The 16,657-nt window shown below is 43.8% G+C and overlaps 1 protein-coding gene across 4 annotated transcripts in view; it reads right to left on the bottom strand.

Annotated features, from left to right (window-relative positions):
* DLEC1 (DLEC1 cilia and flagella associated protein) overlaps positions 1-9,826 on the bottom strand; it is a 91,694-nt gene extending 81,868 nt beyond the window's left edge. For 2 of the 4 annotated variants that reach the window (XM_061395929.1, XM_061395931.1), the window contains exons 1-2: positions 9,187-9,825; positions 8,030-8,180 (exon numbers count right to left, since the gene is read on the bottom strand). In XM_061395929.1, coding sequence (XP_061251913.1) covers positions 8,030-8,180; positions 9,187-9,582 — 547 coding nt within the window. In that variant the 5' untranslated portion in view covers positions 9,583-9,825. Of the gene's footprint in view, positions 1-8,029; positions 8,181-9,186 lie in introns of all 4 variants that reach the window. The other 2 variants (XM_061395930.1, XM_061395928.1) reach the window with 2 other exon arrangements.
* Positions 9,827-16,657: the final 6,831 nt, after the last annotated feature.

Here is a 16,657-nt window from a genome sequence, read left to right as displayed (position 1 = left end):
CTGACTGCTGATGACCACAGAGGTGCAGGCAAAGAAGCACTTCCCACATTGTGGCATGCCCCGTCTCCTCCAGGTGGAAGTGACTTCTAGGGAATTCAAATGGCTAGCACTCCCCTCCTTCATCTTTCTCTTTTTCCTCTTTTGAAAGCCAGATATTAAAGACTAAGACATTCAAAAACAACTGCAGATTAGGGAGAAATCAGAACATGACCACATACACTCAGGGAAGGGTTTGGAAAAGAACCTTAAGATTAAGCTCAGGCTGAACCTCAGCATAGACAGCCAACAATAACTAACAAACAAAACCAAAAAACAATTACAAAATAACCAGCAAGCTCTGTGGAAAGGGGAGAATCTGATTTCTAAAGACACATAATTATTAGATTCAAATGTCCAGTTTCTAACAAAAAAAAAAAAATTGAAAACATATAAAGAAATGAGAAAGTATGGCCCATTCAAAGGAAAAAATTAAATCAACAACTGTCCTTGAAAAAACCTGACAGCAGTTATACTAGGCAAAGGCTTAGAACAACTGTCTTGAAGATGTTCATAGAGCTATTAATAAAAAAACATGTGGAGAATATCAAGAAAATGATGTACAAAAAAACATAAATATCAACAGGCAGAAAACCTATAAGGAAGCTAAAAAGACATGTTGGAACTGAAAAGAACACTAACTGAAATGAAAATCTCATTATTAAAGGGATTCAAAAGCATATCTGAGCAGGCATAAGAGAGAATCAGTGAACTTGAAGATACAAAAACAGGAAATTATTGAGTCAAACGAAAAGGAAAAAAGATTGAAGAAAAGTAAAGAGAGCCTAAGAGGCCTGTGGGACACCAGCAAGTAACTAACATACACATTGTGGGAGTCCTAGAAGGAAAAGAAAGGGAAAAGGGGGCAGAGAGGATATATCTAAGGAAAGAATGGCTGAAAACGGCCTGGATTTAATGAAATACATGAATATAAAGATCCAAGAAGCTCATGAATTATAAGATGAACTCAAAGACTCATTGACACGTTATAATTAAACATTTGAAAGACAAAGAGAGAATCTTGAAAGTACCAAGACAGTAGTGACTCATCACATCCAAAGATCCTCAATAAAGTTGTCAGTAGACTTTTCATCAGAAATTTTGGAAGCCAGAAGGCAGTGGATCAATATAGTCAAAGTGCTAAAAGGAAAAACTGTTAACCAAGAATCCTATATCCAGTAAAAACTGTCCTTCAAAGGGAGAGAGAAATTAAGACATTTCCTGATAAACAGAAGCTGAGGGCGTCTGTTACCACTAGACCTGACCGGCAACGCTCAAAGGAGCTCTGTAACGTGCAGTGAAAGGACGCTAGACATTAACTCCAAGCCACACGAAGAAATAAAGATGTCAGTAAGGGTAAATACATGGGAAATCATGAAAATTTTCTACATGATTTAACAGACTAATACATTTAAAGGAAAAAAAAACTATTAAAGCTAAAACAAAAAAACAAGTTCAAAGTTATGTGCTAAGTTGCTTCAGTCATGACTCTTCGTGACTATAGCCCACGGACGGCAACCTGACAGGCTCCTCTGTCCATGGGATTCTCCAGGCAAGAATATTGGAGCATGCTGCCATGCCCTCTATCCTCCAGGTATCTTCCCAACCCAGGGATTAAAGCTGAGTCTCCTATGTCTCCTGCACTGGCAGGCAGGTTCTTTACCTCTAGTGCCACTTGGGAAGCCCCCAAAATATACGGTAGTATGAAAAGTTAGTATTATATTAAGCTAGTATTATCATAAATGTTAGTATTATAGTGACTTTGGTTTGTAACTCCAAGTCTTTATTTTCTACATAATTTACAAGACTAACGGATTAGTTGGTATTTCTGGGCACACAATGTATAAAGATGTAATTCTGTGACATCAACAACCAAAAGGGGTGGGGATGGAGATGTAAAGAAACAAAGAATTTTGTATTTATTCAAGTTAAGCTGGTATACATTCAAGTGAGAATGTTATAATTTTGGGCTTTTAAATGTAATCCCTAGGGCAACCACAAAGAGAATAGCTGTAGAATATACTCAAAAGAAAATTTAAAAAAAGGAAATTTAAACATTTCACTACAAAAACTGACTAAATACAAAATAAGACAGTAACACTGAAGAACTGATGCTTTTGAACTGTGGTGTTGGAGAAGACTCTTGAGAGTCCCTTGGACTTCAAGGAGATCCAACCAGTCCATCCTAAAGGAGACCTGTCCTGGGTGTTCTTTGGAAGGACTGATGCTGAAGCTGAAACTCCAGTACTTTGGCTACCTGCTTGCAAAGAGCTAACTCATTTGAAAAGACCCTGATGCTGGGAAAGATTGAAGGCAGGGGGAGAAGGGGACGACAGAGGATGAGATGGTTGGATAGCATCACTGACTCAATGGACATGAGTTTGGGTAAACTCTGAGAGTTGGTGATGGACAGGGAGGCCTGCCGTCCATGGGGTCGCAGAGTCGGACGTGACTGAGCGACTGAACTGAACTGAACTAATGTAGGAGATGAGGGACAAAAGAGATACAAGACAAAAAAATAGCAAAGTGACAGAAGTTCCTCCTTATGAGTAATTACTTTAAATGTAATTTGGGCTTCCCTGGTGGCTCAGATGGTAAAGAATATGCAGGCAGTGCAGGAGACCTGGGTTCGATCCCTGGTTCAAGAAGATCCCTGGAGGAGAAAATGGCAACCCATTCCAGTATTCTTGCCTGGAGAATTCCATGGACAGAGGAGCCTGGTGGGCTACAGTTCATGGGGTTGCAAAGAGTTGGACATGACTGAGCGACTATCTCTTTCACTTTAAATGTACATGGATTCAACTCTCCAGTCAAAAGACAAAAATTGGCAGAATAGATAAAAATACATGATCCAACTAGATTGCTGTCTACAGGAGACTCACTTTAGATCCAATGACTCAAATAGATTGGAAACGAAAAGGTGAAAAAAGATTTCCATGCAAATAGTAGTCAGGAGAGGAAGTAGCTATACTAATAGAGGAAAAAAAGACTTTTTAATCAAAAAAGGTTACAAGAAGCAAATAAAGCAAAGAAAGACATTACATACCAATAAAAGATTCAATAGAGCAAGAAGATACAATAAGCATAAACATTTACACATCTCATGACAGATCATCAAAATAATGAAGCAGAAAATGACAGATCTGATGGGAGAAATAGATAGTTCTACGATAATACTAGTTGGACACTTCTGTAACCATTTATAGTAATAGAAAGAAGAACCAGGCAAAAGACAAGTAATGAAACAGAGGATTCAAACAGCCCAATAGATTAACTAGATCTAACAGACATATAGAACACTCTATCGAACAATAATGGCATACACATTCTTCTCAAGTGCATTTAAAGAATTAATATCAATCCTCAAATTTTTCACAAAAAAATGGAAGAGGAGGGAACAGTTCTTATCTCATTCAAGCGGCCAGCATTATCCTGATATAAAGCCAGATCAAGACACTACAAGAAGACTACATCCATTATGAACACGGACGCAAAAATCCTCACAGATTCAGCATTATCAACTGTGATCTGTTCCTGTGATGCAAGGATGGTTCAACATACAAAACTCGATCAATGTAATACACCACAGTAACAGAATGAAGGGGGAAAGAGTCCCATGATCACCTCAACTGATACAGAAAATTGTTTGAAAAACGTCAGCATCCTTTAATGATTAAAAAAAATAAACACAAAGGACTAGGGACAACCAGAAACTGTTTCAACATAGTTTGAAAATAGTTTCACTATTTCAACATAGTGAAAATCATGGGTGAAAACCCATAGCGAATGTCATACTCCGTGCTGAAAGACTTAAAAGCTTTTCCTCTAAGATCAGGAACAAGGCAGGAATGCCTGCTTTCACCATCTGTAGTAAACATAATACTAGAAGTTCTAATCAGAACAACTAGGTGAGAATTAAAAGGCATCCAAACTGGAAAGGAAGAAGTAAAATTATTACTGTTTGTGGATGATATGATCTTATCAGTTGAAAACAGCGGGATTCTCCAGTGGCTCAGAAGTAAAGAATCTGCCTATAATGCAAGAAACACAAGTTTGATCCCTGGGTCAGGAAGATCCCCTGGAGGAGGGCAGGCAAGCCACTCCAGTACTCTGTTTTTTAAATTCACTTTTGTTTGTTTGGCTGTGCCAGGTCTGATCTTCAATCTTCACTGCAGCATATAGTACTTGCATCATGTGGGATCCAGTTCTCTGACCAGGGATCGAACCCAGGGCCCCCGGCATTGCAAGCCTGGAGTCTTAACCGCTGGACCACCAAGGAAGTCCCCCACTCCAGTATTCCTGCCTGGAGAATCCCAAAGACAGAGGAGCCTGGTGGGCTACAGTCCACAGGGTCGCAAAGAGTCAGACATGATCGAGTGACTGAGCATGCACACACCAGAAAACACTAAAGATTTCATACACAAAAAAACCTCTTTTAGAACTAATAAGTGAACTCAGCAAAGTAGCAGGACATAAAGTGAGCACACAAAAATCTGATGCATTTTTATACACTAAAATGAACACTCTGAAAAGGAAATTATGAAAACAATTCCATTCCCAAGAGCATCAGAAAGGATACGATAGTTGAGAATTAACCATGGTGATTGAAGACTTATATAATAAAAAATACAAAACGTTGCTGAAAAAAAATGAAAGAGGACATAAATGGAAATACATCCCATGTTCATGGATTAGAAGACTTCATATGGTTAAAAATGCCAACACTGGGACTTCCCTAGTGCTTGAGAATCCACCTGCCAATGCAGGGGACACGGGTTTGACTCTTGCTCCGGGAAGATTCCACACGCCACAGGGCAACTAAGCCCATGCGTCACAACTGCTGAGCCGGCGCTCTAGAGTTCCTGTGCTCGCAACGAGAAGCCACTGCAAGGAGAAGCCCATGCCAGAAACCTCTCTACAATTAGAGAGCAGCCTCTGTTCGCTGCAGCTAGAAAAAGTAGGTGCACAGCAATGAAGAGCCTGAGTGCCAGGACAAAGACCCAGCATAGCCAAAATATTCTTTTAAAAGTGTCAATACTACCCAAAGCAAAATATGGATTCAATGAAATCTCTATCAAAATCCCAATGACATTTTTTATGACAGAAATAGTAACGCTATGCTATGCTAAGTCACTTCAGTCGTGTCCGACTCTGTGCGACCCCATAGATGGCAGCCCACCAGGCTCCCCCGTCCCTGGGATTCTCTAGGCAAGAACACGGGAGTGGGTTGCCATTTCCTTCTCCAATGCATGACAGTGAAAAGTGAAAGTGAAGTCGCTCAGTCGTGTCCGACTCTTAGCGACCCCATGGATTGCAGCCTAACAGGCTCCTCCATCTATGGGATTTTCCAAGCAAGAGTACTGGAGTGGGGTGCTATTGCCTTCTCCGAGAAATAGTAAAACCCATCCTAAAATCCATTATGGAATCTCAAGGAATATCCAATAGTCAAAACAATCTTGAACAAACAAAGCTGGAGGACCCACACTTGCTGATTTCAAAACTTACAAGAAAGCTACAGTAATAAGAACATAGTACTAGCATAAGTGGACACAGAAACCAACAGAACAGAATAGAAAGCCCAGGAATAAACCCTCATACATATGGTCAAATGATTTTTGACAATGGCGTCAAGGCCAATCAATAGGGAAAGGACAGTCTTTTCAACAAATGATGCCAGGAAATCTGGACATTTTTATGTATAAGAATGAAGTTGGATCCTTCTGTAGCACTATGTAACTCAAAATTAATCAAAGACCTTAAATCCAAGACCTAAAATCCAAGACCAACACCTAATAAACTCTAGGAGAAAACACAGGGCCAAAACTTCACAACACCGCATTTAGCAATGATCTCTTAGCTACACCAAAGGCACAGAGGACAAAAGAAAAATCAACAAATTGGACTTCCTGAAAATTAAAAATTGTGCATCAGAGGAAAAACACAGAACGAGAGAAATATTTTCAAATCATGTATCTGGTAAGGGATTAATAACCAGGATATACAGAGAATTCCTAAAACTCACCAACAATCCGATGGATTAAGAACAGGCTTGAGGAGTGCTGTGCGTGCCCTCACTGCCGCTAAGATCAGGCTGGCCGAGAGAATCGCAGCCTCCCTCAACAATGTCTGTGCCAAGGAACTGGTGCTGGTGGCGTCCTTCACCAGTGGGGGTCTCCCTGTCATTCTGCCCACACTCAGCCGCAACACCAAGTACTCGGTCATGATCAATGGGCCATCATACCCTAGAAGTTCCCAGTGCCCCTCTAAGACGATGGCAACATGCCCAGCTACCCTCAGGACCCCCGGGGCCCAAGCCTGGAGTGGCTGAAGAAACTGTGAGCTCCTCCATCGACAGGGAGAGGTCCCCTCCCTGACGGCTCCTAATAAATATGTGAAATGTGACCCCCCCCCAAAAAAATGGGCTTGAAAAGACATTTCTCCAAAGAAGATACACAAATGGTAAATAAACACATGAAAAGGTACTCAAAATCACTCATCATCAGGGAAATGCAAAATTAAAACCACAATGAGGTACCCCCTCACACCCATCAGGATGGCTACACACCCCTCCCCCCACACCCACCCCTCCCCACACACACCCCCCCACACCCACCCCCATCAAAAAACCAGAAAATAAGTGTTGGTGAGGGTATGGAGAAATGGGAATCCTGTATACTGTTGGTGGGAAAGTAAAAATGGTGCAGGCACTGTGGCACAGTATGGTGGTTCCTCAAAAAATTAAAATAGTACTACTATATGATCTAACAATTCCCCTTCTAGACACAAAACCAAAGAGGTATTTGTACGTCCGTGTTCAGAGCAGCATTATTCACAACAGCTAACACCTGGAAGCAACCCAAGCTTTCATCAGCTGATGAATGGATAAGCAAAATGTAATATACAAACACAATATTATTTAACATATGAAGGAAGGAAATTCTGACACAGGCTACAGTATCGATGAACCTTGAGGGCATTACACTAAGTGAAACACGCTAGCCACAAAAAGACAAACACTGCATGATTCCACTTATGTGAATACTACTTAGAGCAGTCAGAATTACAGAGACAGAAAGTAGAATGGTGGTCGCCAGGGGCTGGAGGGACAGAGGGACTGTGAAGGTATTTTTAATGCACATATCAGTTGTGTGAGATGAAAAGAGTTATGGAGATGGATGGTGATGATGTTTGTATAAAATAATGAATGTATTTAATACCACTGAACTGTACTCTTAAAAATAGTTGAGGGTAAATTTATGTTACGTGCATTTTACCACAATTTTTAAAACCTGGGGGAAAACTCAATGGTCAAGAACATAAAAGACAGGAAAAGTTCAAAGAAGGGTCCCAAATGAAAAGTCTAAAAGTGAGACATGACAGTGCCATGCAGCACGGCTTCCTAGACAGGATGCTAGACCACAGAGGAGAAGTGGACGCTGTGGAGTAGCAGGTAAAACCTGCAGGCCATCTGTGAGCTGGAGGATAACACTGCCTCCATGCTGACTCCCTGGCTTAGGGGGTTGTGTGCTGGTTATGTAGGTGAGACTCTGCTCTGGAGACATGCACACTGGAGTGTTCGGTGATAATGGAACAACACTGGTGCAACTCACTCTCCAGACATTTTAAAAAAGACTAGAGCGGTTCTGTGGGTTGCATTTTTACTCTGTTGGTAAGTCTTTTGATGCACAATTTTTCATTTTCATGACGTCCATTACCTGGTGGCTCAGACAGTTAAGAGTCTGCCTACAATGCGGGAGACCCGGGTTTGATCCTTGCGTCGGGAAGATCCCCTGGAGAAGGAAACAGCAACCCACTCCAGTACTCCTGCCTGGAAAATCCCATGGACAGAGGATCCTGGTAGGCTACTGTCCATGGGGTCGCAAAGAGCCGGACATGACTGAGCGACTTCACTTTCTTTCAATGAGGTAATACAATAATATATTAACAACTGGGGGGTTAGGGTGAAAGGCATAGAGCAGCTCATCATACACACCTGGAGGCATCTTGATAAAGGGCTCAAGGAACTGTACTTTGGCCTGGTGCATGGCCCGCTCTTTCTCCGCAAGGGCCCGTGCACGGGCCTGAATGATGTGTCTCTCCAACATTTCAACTTCATCCAGCCGCTGCTTATAGAGCTCCCGAATCTGGCAGGTGGGTGATCAGATGCACAGAAATATGGTGAGATGACTCAACCTCACCTGAGCAGCATTGTTTCCCATGAAGCTCAGAACAGTCACAGAACTGCAGAGACCACCTGGTCTAACCAGACAGAGCTGAACTCTAAGACCCACGGAGGGAAATGGCATAAAGCTTTTACAGTAAAGTCAGGAACAGTGCCAAGTCTCAAACCCTGTCTCCTGACTACTGGGTTCTCAGTAAAGAGTTCTGTCATCCAAACTCTGAAATACCAAATGCGAGTTAACACACCACCTGTGGTAGACAAAGGGTTGTGTCACTCAGGATAGAAGGACTTGCTACCTAGCTGCAGAGAGCATAGTGAACTGAAAGCCTCCAGGTGTCGACCCCTTCAGAATTCACCTCAGCTGCTTGAAAGCATTCAGCTGAGACTCCTTTAAGAAAGTCGTGGGCAGCGTGGCCAGCAGTCAGAGAGGCCTTATCAGAGAGGACTCAGGACAGCTGCTGTCCTTATACAGCTCAGGAAGCAGAGCTGGTGTTCCAGAGACTGGGCATGCTTCCTAAAATCTGGGCACGGATGCCTCTCAATGGTTAAGATTGTGGTTTGTGACACAAAGGCAGGCACCCCAGAGCGGACGTGACGTTTAGCTTTATCATCGCCAGGAAAACAACTATTCTGCTTTCTGTCGTTTCACTTATATATGCATTGTCTGTGTAGAGATGTAAAGAGATAGGTGCTGCAGATATACACCTTATGTGTGTAGAGAGTGTGTATTTGCTTAAGAGCGCATATAGTGTCCTTCCACTACAACGTAGGATATACGGCGGAACGGACTTGGTCTGCTCTTTCCCAGCTGCGTACCCCGTGCCTGGAACAGCGGCTGCACCCGACAGGGGCTGACATTTGCCGAGTGGCTGAGTCGCGCCCTGGGTCCCCCGCACAGCCGCAGACGCGACCCCGCCATCCCCTGGGTGAGCACAAGGAGAAGCGAGCGGGGCGCGGTACCCTGTTACCTGCTGCAGCTGGTCCACGAACTCCTCGTGCCGCGCATCCTCGCTGCCGCGAGCCTTGATCAAATTCGAGCTCACCTCCTCCCCTATCACCTCGGCGGTGTACAAGTTGCGGAAGACGCCGGTGAGCAAGTACGAGATGTCTTGGGTGCGCAGAGAGGTGGGGCGCAAGCGCAGCAGTTGCGGCTCGGGGAGCGGCGGGAGGGAAACCTGCGCGACGAAGCGGCGCCGACCCCCGAAGCCATGGTGGAAGGACTCGGAGTAGGCGAGGGAGGAGAGCCAGGTGGACTGGCTAGGGCTGCGAATCCGGGCCAGACGCGGGCTGGGCGTCCACGTTGCCCCAGCGAAAGCGTAGGATCCAGATTCAGCCGACTGCCGCTCTCGCTTTCCAGTCTCCATGGCAACTGAGACGCCGCTAACTCCCTGCCGCACTTCCGGCCTGCCTCTTCCGCCTTCCGTCCGTAGGAGGGTGCCTTGAAGCCGTCATCCTCAAATACGCGCACAGCGGTATCGCCTTTACTAAGATGAGCTTTTCCTATTTGGAACCAGTCTGTTGTTCCATGTCCAGTTCTAACTGTTGCTTCCTGACCTGCATACAGGTTTCTCAAGAGGCTGGTCAGGTGGTGTGGTATTCCCATCTCTTTCAGAATTTTCCACAGTTTATTGTGATCCACACAGTCAAAGGCTTTGGCATAGTCAATAAAGCAGAAATAGACGTTTTTCTGGAACACTCTTGCTTTTTCCATGATCCAGCGGATGTTCGCAATTTGATCTCTGGTTCCTCTGCCTTTTCTAAAACCAGCTTGAACATCAGGAAGTTCACGGTTCACATATTGCTGTAGCCTGGCTTGGAGAATTTTGAGCATGACTTTACTAGCATGTGAGATGAGTCCAATTGTGCGGTAGTTTGAGCACTCTTTGGCATTGCCTTTCTTTGGGATTGGAATGAAAACTGACCTTTTCCAGTCCTGTGGCCACTGCTGCGTTTTCCAAATTTGCTGGCGTATTGAGTGTAGCACTTTCACAGCAGCATCTTTCAGGATTTGAAATAGCTCAACTGGAATTCCATCACCTCCACTAGCTTTGTTTGTAGTGATGCTTTCAAGGCCCACTTGACTTCACATTCCAGGATGTCTGGCTCTAGGTGAGAGATCACACCATCGTGATTATCTGGGTCATAAAGATCTTTTTTGTACAGTTCTTCTGTGTATTCTTGCCGCCTCTTCTTAATATCTTCTGCTTCTGTTAGGTCCATACCATTTCTGGCCTTTATCGAGCCCATTTTTGCATGAAATGTTCCCTTGGTATCTCTAATTTTCTTGAAGAGATCTCCAGTCTTTCCCATTCTGTTGTTTTCCTCTATTTCTTTGCATTGATTGCTGAGGAAGGCTTTCTTATCTCTCCTTGCTGTTCTTTGGAACTCTGCATTCAGATGCTTACATCTTTCCTTTTCTCCTTTGCTTTTCGCTTCTCTTCTTTTCACAGCTATTTGTAGGGCCTCCTCAGACAGCCATTTTGCTTTTTTGCATTTCTTTTCCATGGGGATGGTCTTGATCCCTGTCTCCTGTACAATGTCATGAACCTCTGTCCATAGTTCATCAGGGACTCTGTCTATCAGATCTAGTCCCTTAAACCTATTTCTCATTTCCACTGTATAATCATAAGGGATTTGATTTAGGTCATACCTGAATGGTCTAGTGGTTTTCCCTACTTTCTTCAATTTAAGTCTGAATTTGGCAATAAGGAGTTCATGATCTGAGCCACAGTCCACTCCTGGTCTTGTTTTTGCTGACTGTATAGAGCTTCTCCATCTTTGGCTGAAAAGAATATAATCAATCTAATTTCGGTGTTGACCATCTGGTGATGTCCATGTGTAGAGTTTTCTCTCATGTTGCAGAGTACATCATGAGAAACGCTGGGCTGGAAGAAGCACAAGCTGGACTCAAGATTGCCGGGAGAAATATCAATAACCTCAGATATGCAGATGACACCACCCTTACGGCAGAAAGTGAAGAGGAACTAAAAAGCCTCTTGATGAAAGAGGAGAGTGAAAAAGTTGGCTTAAAGCTCAACATTCAGAAAACTAAGATCATGGCATCTGGTCCCATCACTTCATGGCAAATAGATGGGGAAACAGTGGAAACAGTGTCAGACTTTATTTTGGGGGCTCCAAAATCACTGCAGATGGTGACTGCAGCCATGAAATTAAAAGATGCTTACTCCTTGGAAGGAAAGTTATGACCAACCTAAATAGCATATTAAAAAGCAGAGATATTACCTTGCCAACAAAGGTCTATCTAGTCAAGGCTATGGTTTTTCCAGTAATCATGTATGGATGTGAGAGTTGGACTGTGAAGAAAGCTGAGTGCTGAAGAATTGCTGCTTTTGAACTGTGGTGCTGGAGAAGACTCTTGAGAGCCCCTTGGACTGCAAGGAGATCCAACCAGTCCATTCTAAAGGAGATCAGTCCTGGGTGTTCTTTGGAAGGACTGATGCTAAAGCTGAAACTCCAATATTTTGGCCGCCTCACGGGAAGAGTTGACTCATTGGAAAAGACCCTGATGCTGGGAGGGATTGGGGGCAGAAGGAGAAGGGGACGACAGAGGATGAGATGGCTGGATGGCATCACCGACTCAGTGGACATGAGTTTGGGTAAACTCTGAGAGTTGGTGATGGGCAGGGAGGCCTGGCGTGCTGCGATTCATGGGGTCGCAAAGAGTTGGACACGACTGAGCGACTGAACTGAACTGAACTGAGCCACTGAACTGAACTGAAGATGAGCTTAGGGTGAGGACCAACAGAGAAAGGGTTAATTGGCACAGCCAGGTCCTTCTGGTTGCAAAGCGTCTCTCTATTTCATCTGCCCATTCTCAAATTTGTTCAGCATTTATTCATTCATTCATTTAACATTTATTGTGTAAGGATTCTGTTTCAGGTCTGTGCTGGGAGCTGGAGATACCAAAGGAAGATGCTGCTTCTGCATTCGCAGAGCTCAGGGGTTGCAGGCAGGGTGGGGAAGTTGGTGGCCTGAATGCGTGTGTGAAGTGTGGGGAAGTGGGTGTGTAGGTTTGTGAGGTATGGGGAAGCGTGTGTGTGTTTCTCCAGGGTGTTGGGTAGGTGGAAACAGGTAAACAATTGCATTTAGTGGGTTGTGGTCAAGGTGGAGAAAATGTTTGTTGTCATGGAACCACAAAGGACAGGAAAGTAATCAGTCTACAGAGAAAGCAAGTATAGTAGCGGGTTGTGGGTAGAAGTGAACAACAAGCAGAGATTTAGAAGAATGAGTAGACTCACCATTATTAGTGATCAAGAACGTGTAAATTAAAACCACAATGCAGGGACTTCCCTGGCAGTCCAGTGGTTAAGACTTCGCCTTCTAATGCTGGGTGTGCAGATTGGATCCCTGGTCTGGGAGCTAAGATCTCCCATGCCTGGCGGCCAAAAGAAATCAAAACAGAAACAATACTGTAACAAATTCAATAAAGAACTTAAAAAAAAAAGTCTCCAGTGCAGTACCTCCACGTGCTTAGTAGAATGTTAAGAAATTGAATGGACAAACAGGTGAACAAACCAACTGAGTGTTGGTGAGGCAACTCAATGTCATATATTGTGACAGGAATATAAACTAGTATGCTGTGCTGTGCATGGTCGCTCGGGCATGTCTGACTTTTTGCAACTCCAAGGACTGTAGCCCACCAGGCCCTCTGTTCATGGGGATTCTCCTGGCAAGAATACTGGAATGGGTTGCCCTGCCCTCCTCCAGGAGATCTTCCCCACCTAGGGATTGAACCCAAGTTTCCCGTATTGCAGCCTGATTCTTTACCATCTGAGCCACCAAGGAAGCCCAAGAATACTGGAGTGGGTAGCCTATCCCTTCTCCAGGGGCTCTCCCCAACCCAGAAATCAAACTGGGGTCTCCTGCATTGTAGGAGGATTCTTTACCAGCTGAGCTACCAGGAAGCCTATAAACTAGTATAGCAACTTTGAAAAACAGTTTGGCAGTTTCTTATAAAGTAACACAACAGTCCCACACAACTAGGTGTTTTTCCAAGTGAAGTGAGAAAGTTTGTGCCTACAAAACCCTGTACGAAGATGTTTATAGCAACAATATTCATGATCTCCAAAAAGTGGGAAAAAACCAAATGTTCTTTCTACTGGTGAAAAAAAAAAATAAATTGTACATCTATGCAATGGAATACTCTCAACAACAAATATGAAACAGACTAGAGATACACACGACAGCATAGAAGAATGTCAAATTCATTATGCTGAGTAAAAGAAACCATTCTCAAAAAGGCTACACATATATACTGAATGAGTGCATTTATAGGATACCCACTTATAAAAAATGCAAGCCAGAAAACACATCAGTGGTTATCAAGAGTTGGTGATGGGAGCTAACATTGGCTTTAAGGAGAATGAGGGAATTTCTTGGGGGGATGGAACTATTCACCAAAACGAGTAAATTTTACTGTATGTAAGTTATATTTAAATTTCTTCAGCAAAAAAGTAGACAAGTAGGAGTAAGCCAGGAGAGAAGGGAAAGGGTCACACCATGTAGAAGGACCCCGTTGAGCTAAAGCCAGGAGAGGGCCACACGTATGGCTGGAAAGGAAAGAAGTTCAGGGGTGGAACTCAGAGAGTGGAGGAAAACTCCTAGGCAAAGGCCAGATCATAAATGGGTTTGCAGGCAACATTAGGGAATTTAAACTTTATTCTGAGGACAGAAGGAGGCCATCAAGGGTCTGAAGCTGGGTGTTTGGTGGTCAGCTGTATATTGTACTGAGATCACTCAAGTTGCTATGAAACAAAGACTGGTGGAAACAGGAGGCATCAGGGAGCTCAATCAGGAAACTTCCACTGGGGTCAGGAAAGAGGGGAAGGATGCTGGGATTCAGGTGAGAGGAACAGATTGGAGATGGAGCTAAAAGATGGACTTGAGAAGACTCACGGATGGGTGTAAAGGGAGTGACAGAGAAGAGGGGCCAAGGACGACTCCCACCCATCGTGTGTGTGCGATCAGGTGGGTTATGAGATCATCCACTGAGGTGGGGAGAGACCTGCACTTGTCAGGGCAGCAGCGTTGACATCACAGTGACTCATCCTTGCCATGGCACGACGGCTGCTCAGAGGTGGTACAGCCGTCCTCTTCTTACTACTGGGGTGTGTCTGTGTGTCCTACAGCCTGAAACCCACTTCCTGAGTTGAGGCCCAGAATGCTTGCCCACGTACCTGGGCTACTTCCTGTTCTCGTGGTTGGGCCTGCCTCTCTCACCTCTAATTTCTGGTAGCGCTTCCATCCTCAGAGCTGGGAAGCCAGGGCCCCTGTTCTAGACTGTGTACTTGAGAGTATCCTGCTCTCACTCTCCGGGAGCTGCACCCTCGCCCGAGTGAGGAGGCCACGAAGTCAACATGATGTGCCCCATGCCTGTGCAAACGTTGTGAGCCCACCAGCAGGGCCTGTGCAGCCTGTTTCTTTAAGGCCTTCCTCTCCTGGCTGACTAGTGGCTACAGTAAGTGGCAATGCTGGGAGGGGTGGAAGTGGAGAGAGCGCAGGCAAATGGGTTGGTTTGTCCAATTGTTCATAAACATGTGAGCCTCCCCCTGCCCCCACTGTGCAGTAAGGAGCTCATAGAACCATCCGGGTGGTGGTGGGGACTCTGTTGTTCTAGTGTTAGAAGTGGGCCTGCCCAAACAGGGTGGTCTCCCCAGCCCCCTTCCCTGCCCTGGGAATGACAGGACAATGGATTCTCGCCATTACCTTTGACCTGCCTCCAAAGAACCTCAGAGAAAGTCACAGACAGTCTGGCCCAGCCTGAGAGAGGCCTCCCCTTTTTCTGGCTTCAGCCCCCCTCAGCTCTTTCCAGGCCAAGATCTCCAGGAAAGCTCCAGTTATTCCTCTGTGCTCATCGTCCTTGACTTTTCAGCAGTATTTTGCTGCCTGGTCCCTCTCAATAAAACACCCTGTTCCCTCACTCCCCACTTTCTTGTGCTTCCCCATCTCCACCCTCTTCTCGCTCTTCTACTTGAATCTCCCTGCCTGATAAGCCGGATTCATTCCTGACTTCGCTGTGCCCAGCAACCACTTTCTGTTTGCTCTGTGACTAACTGAATGGTCCCAACCCTGCACCAGTAGTAAAGGGCGCCAGCCCCTCACCTATGAGAACTTGGCCAGCACAAAGGGAACTTCCTGAGCTCCCTTCTTCACTTTACAACCTGTTCTGCCAACCAGAATTTGTGTTTGTTTATCTCTGGGTTCCCACGCGTCTTTGACCTTTTACATATTTTTTACCTTTAAAGTCAGAAAGAGAAAGACAAATACCATATGATTATCACTTGTATGTGGAGTCTAAAATATGACGCAAATGAACTTATCTACAAAAAAGAAACAGACTCATAGATGTAGAGAAAAGACCTGTGGTTGCCAAGGTGGGGCAGGGGAGGGGGTCAGAGAGTGATGGACTGCAAGTTTAGCGTAAGCAGATGCAAACTATTATATACAGAATGGATAAATAACAAGGTCCTACTGTATTGCATAGGGAATTATAGTCAATATTCTGTAAAACCATAATGGAAAAGAATACAAAAAAATGTATATGTGTGTATAACTGAGTCAATCTGCTAAACAGCAGAATTTAACATTGTAAATCAACTATATGTCAATAAAAATACTGTTTTTACTTTTAAATTTCAAAAAGTATATATCAGTATGGTAAAAATTCAAATAATACATAAAAAATAAAAAGTATCTTCCTCTCAATCTCTTTACTTGGGTTATTTCTATATCATTCTAGCTATTGTTTCTCCCTATACAAATGAAATATTTATAAAGATTTTTTTAATTTTTAAAAAGCACCAATGATATTAGACATTATGTATATTGTCCTACAATTTGCTTTTTTCCACTGCAACTCAAAGATAATGTTTTTGTTTTGTTTTGTTTTATGTTTAAAAGATGCAGGGGAACACACTGTAATGGAAATATCAAGTTATATTTAACCAGGTCCCTGCTAGTGAACTTTACCTTATATAATGTTTATATACATAATATACAGATGATACAGAATCAAAATTTCTTGGCCAAGGACTTCCCTGGTGGTCCAGTGGCTAAGGCTCCATGCTCCAAGGCAGGGGGCCCAGATTCGATCCCTGGTCAGGGAACTGGATCCCACAGGCTACAACTAAGAGTCTGCGTGCCACAATTAAGACCCAGAGCAGCCAAATAAATAAATTTTTTTTTTAAAAAAAAGAAACCACAAACCTTAAAAAAATTATAAAAATAAAATTTCTTGGCCAAAGCATATATATTTTTTAATATTTGAGGTATTGTCAAATTGCCTCTCAGAAAGATTAGCCTGAGTAGACTCCCATTAGAACTATGTGAAGGCTTATCGGCATTTTCAACATGCTTTGAACCATAGCCCAGAGTTTAGCTCCAGCCCACCTCCCCCTCTAAAACTCCAGACTTGTACAT

This window comes from Bos javanicus, chromosome 22, assembly GCF_032452875.1.
Source record: "Bos javanicus breed banteng chromosome 22, ARS-OSU_banteng_1.0, whole genome shotgun sequence".
Taxonomy (NCBI): domain Eukaryota; kingdom Metazoa; phylum Chordata; class Mammalia; order Artiodactyla; family Bovidae; genus Bos; species Bos javanicus.
Note: the sequence above shows the minus strand (reverse complement) of the source record. Positions and strands in the feature narration are given on the sequence as shown.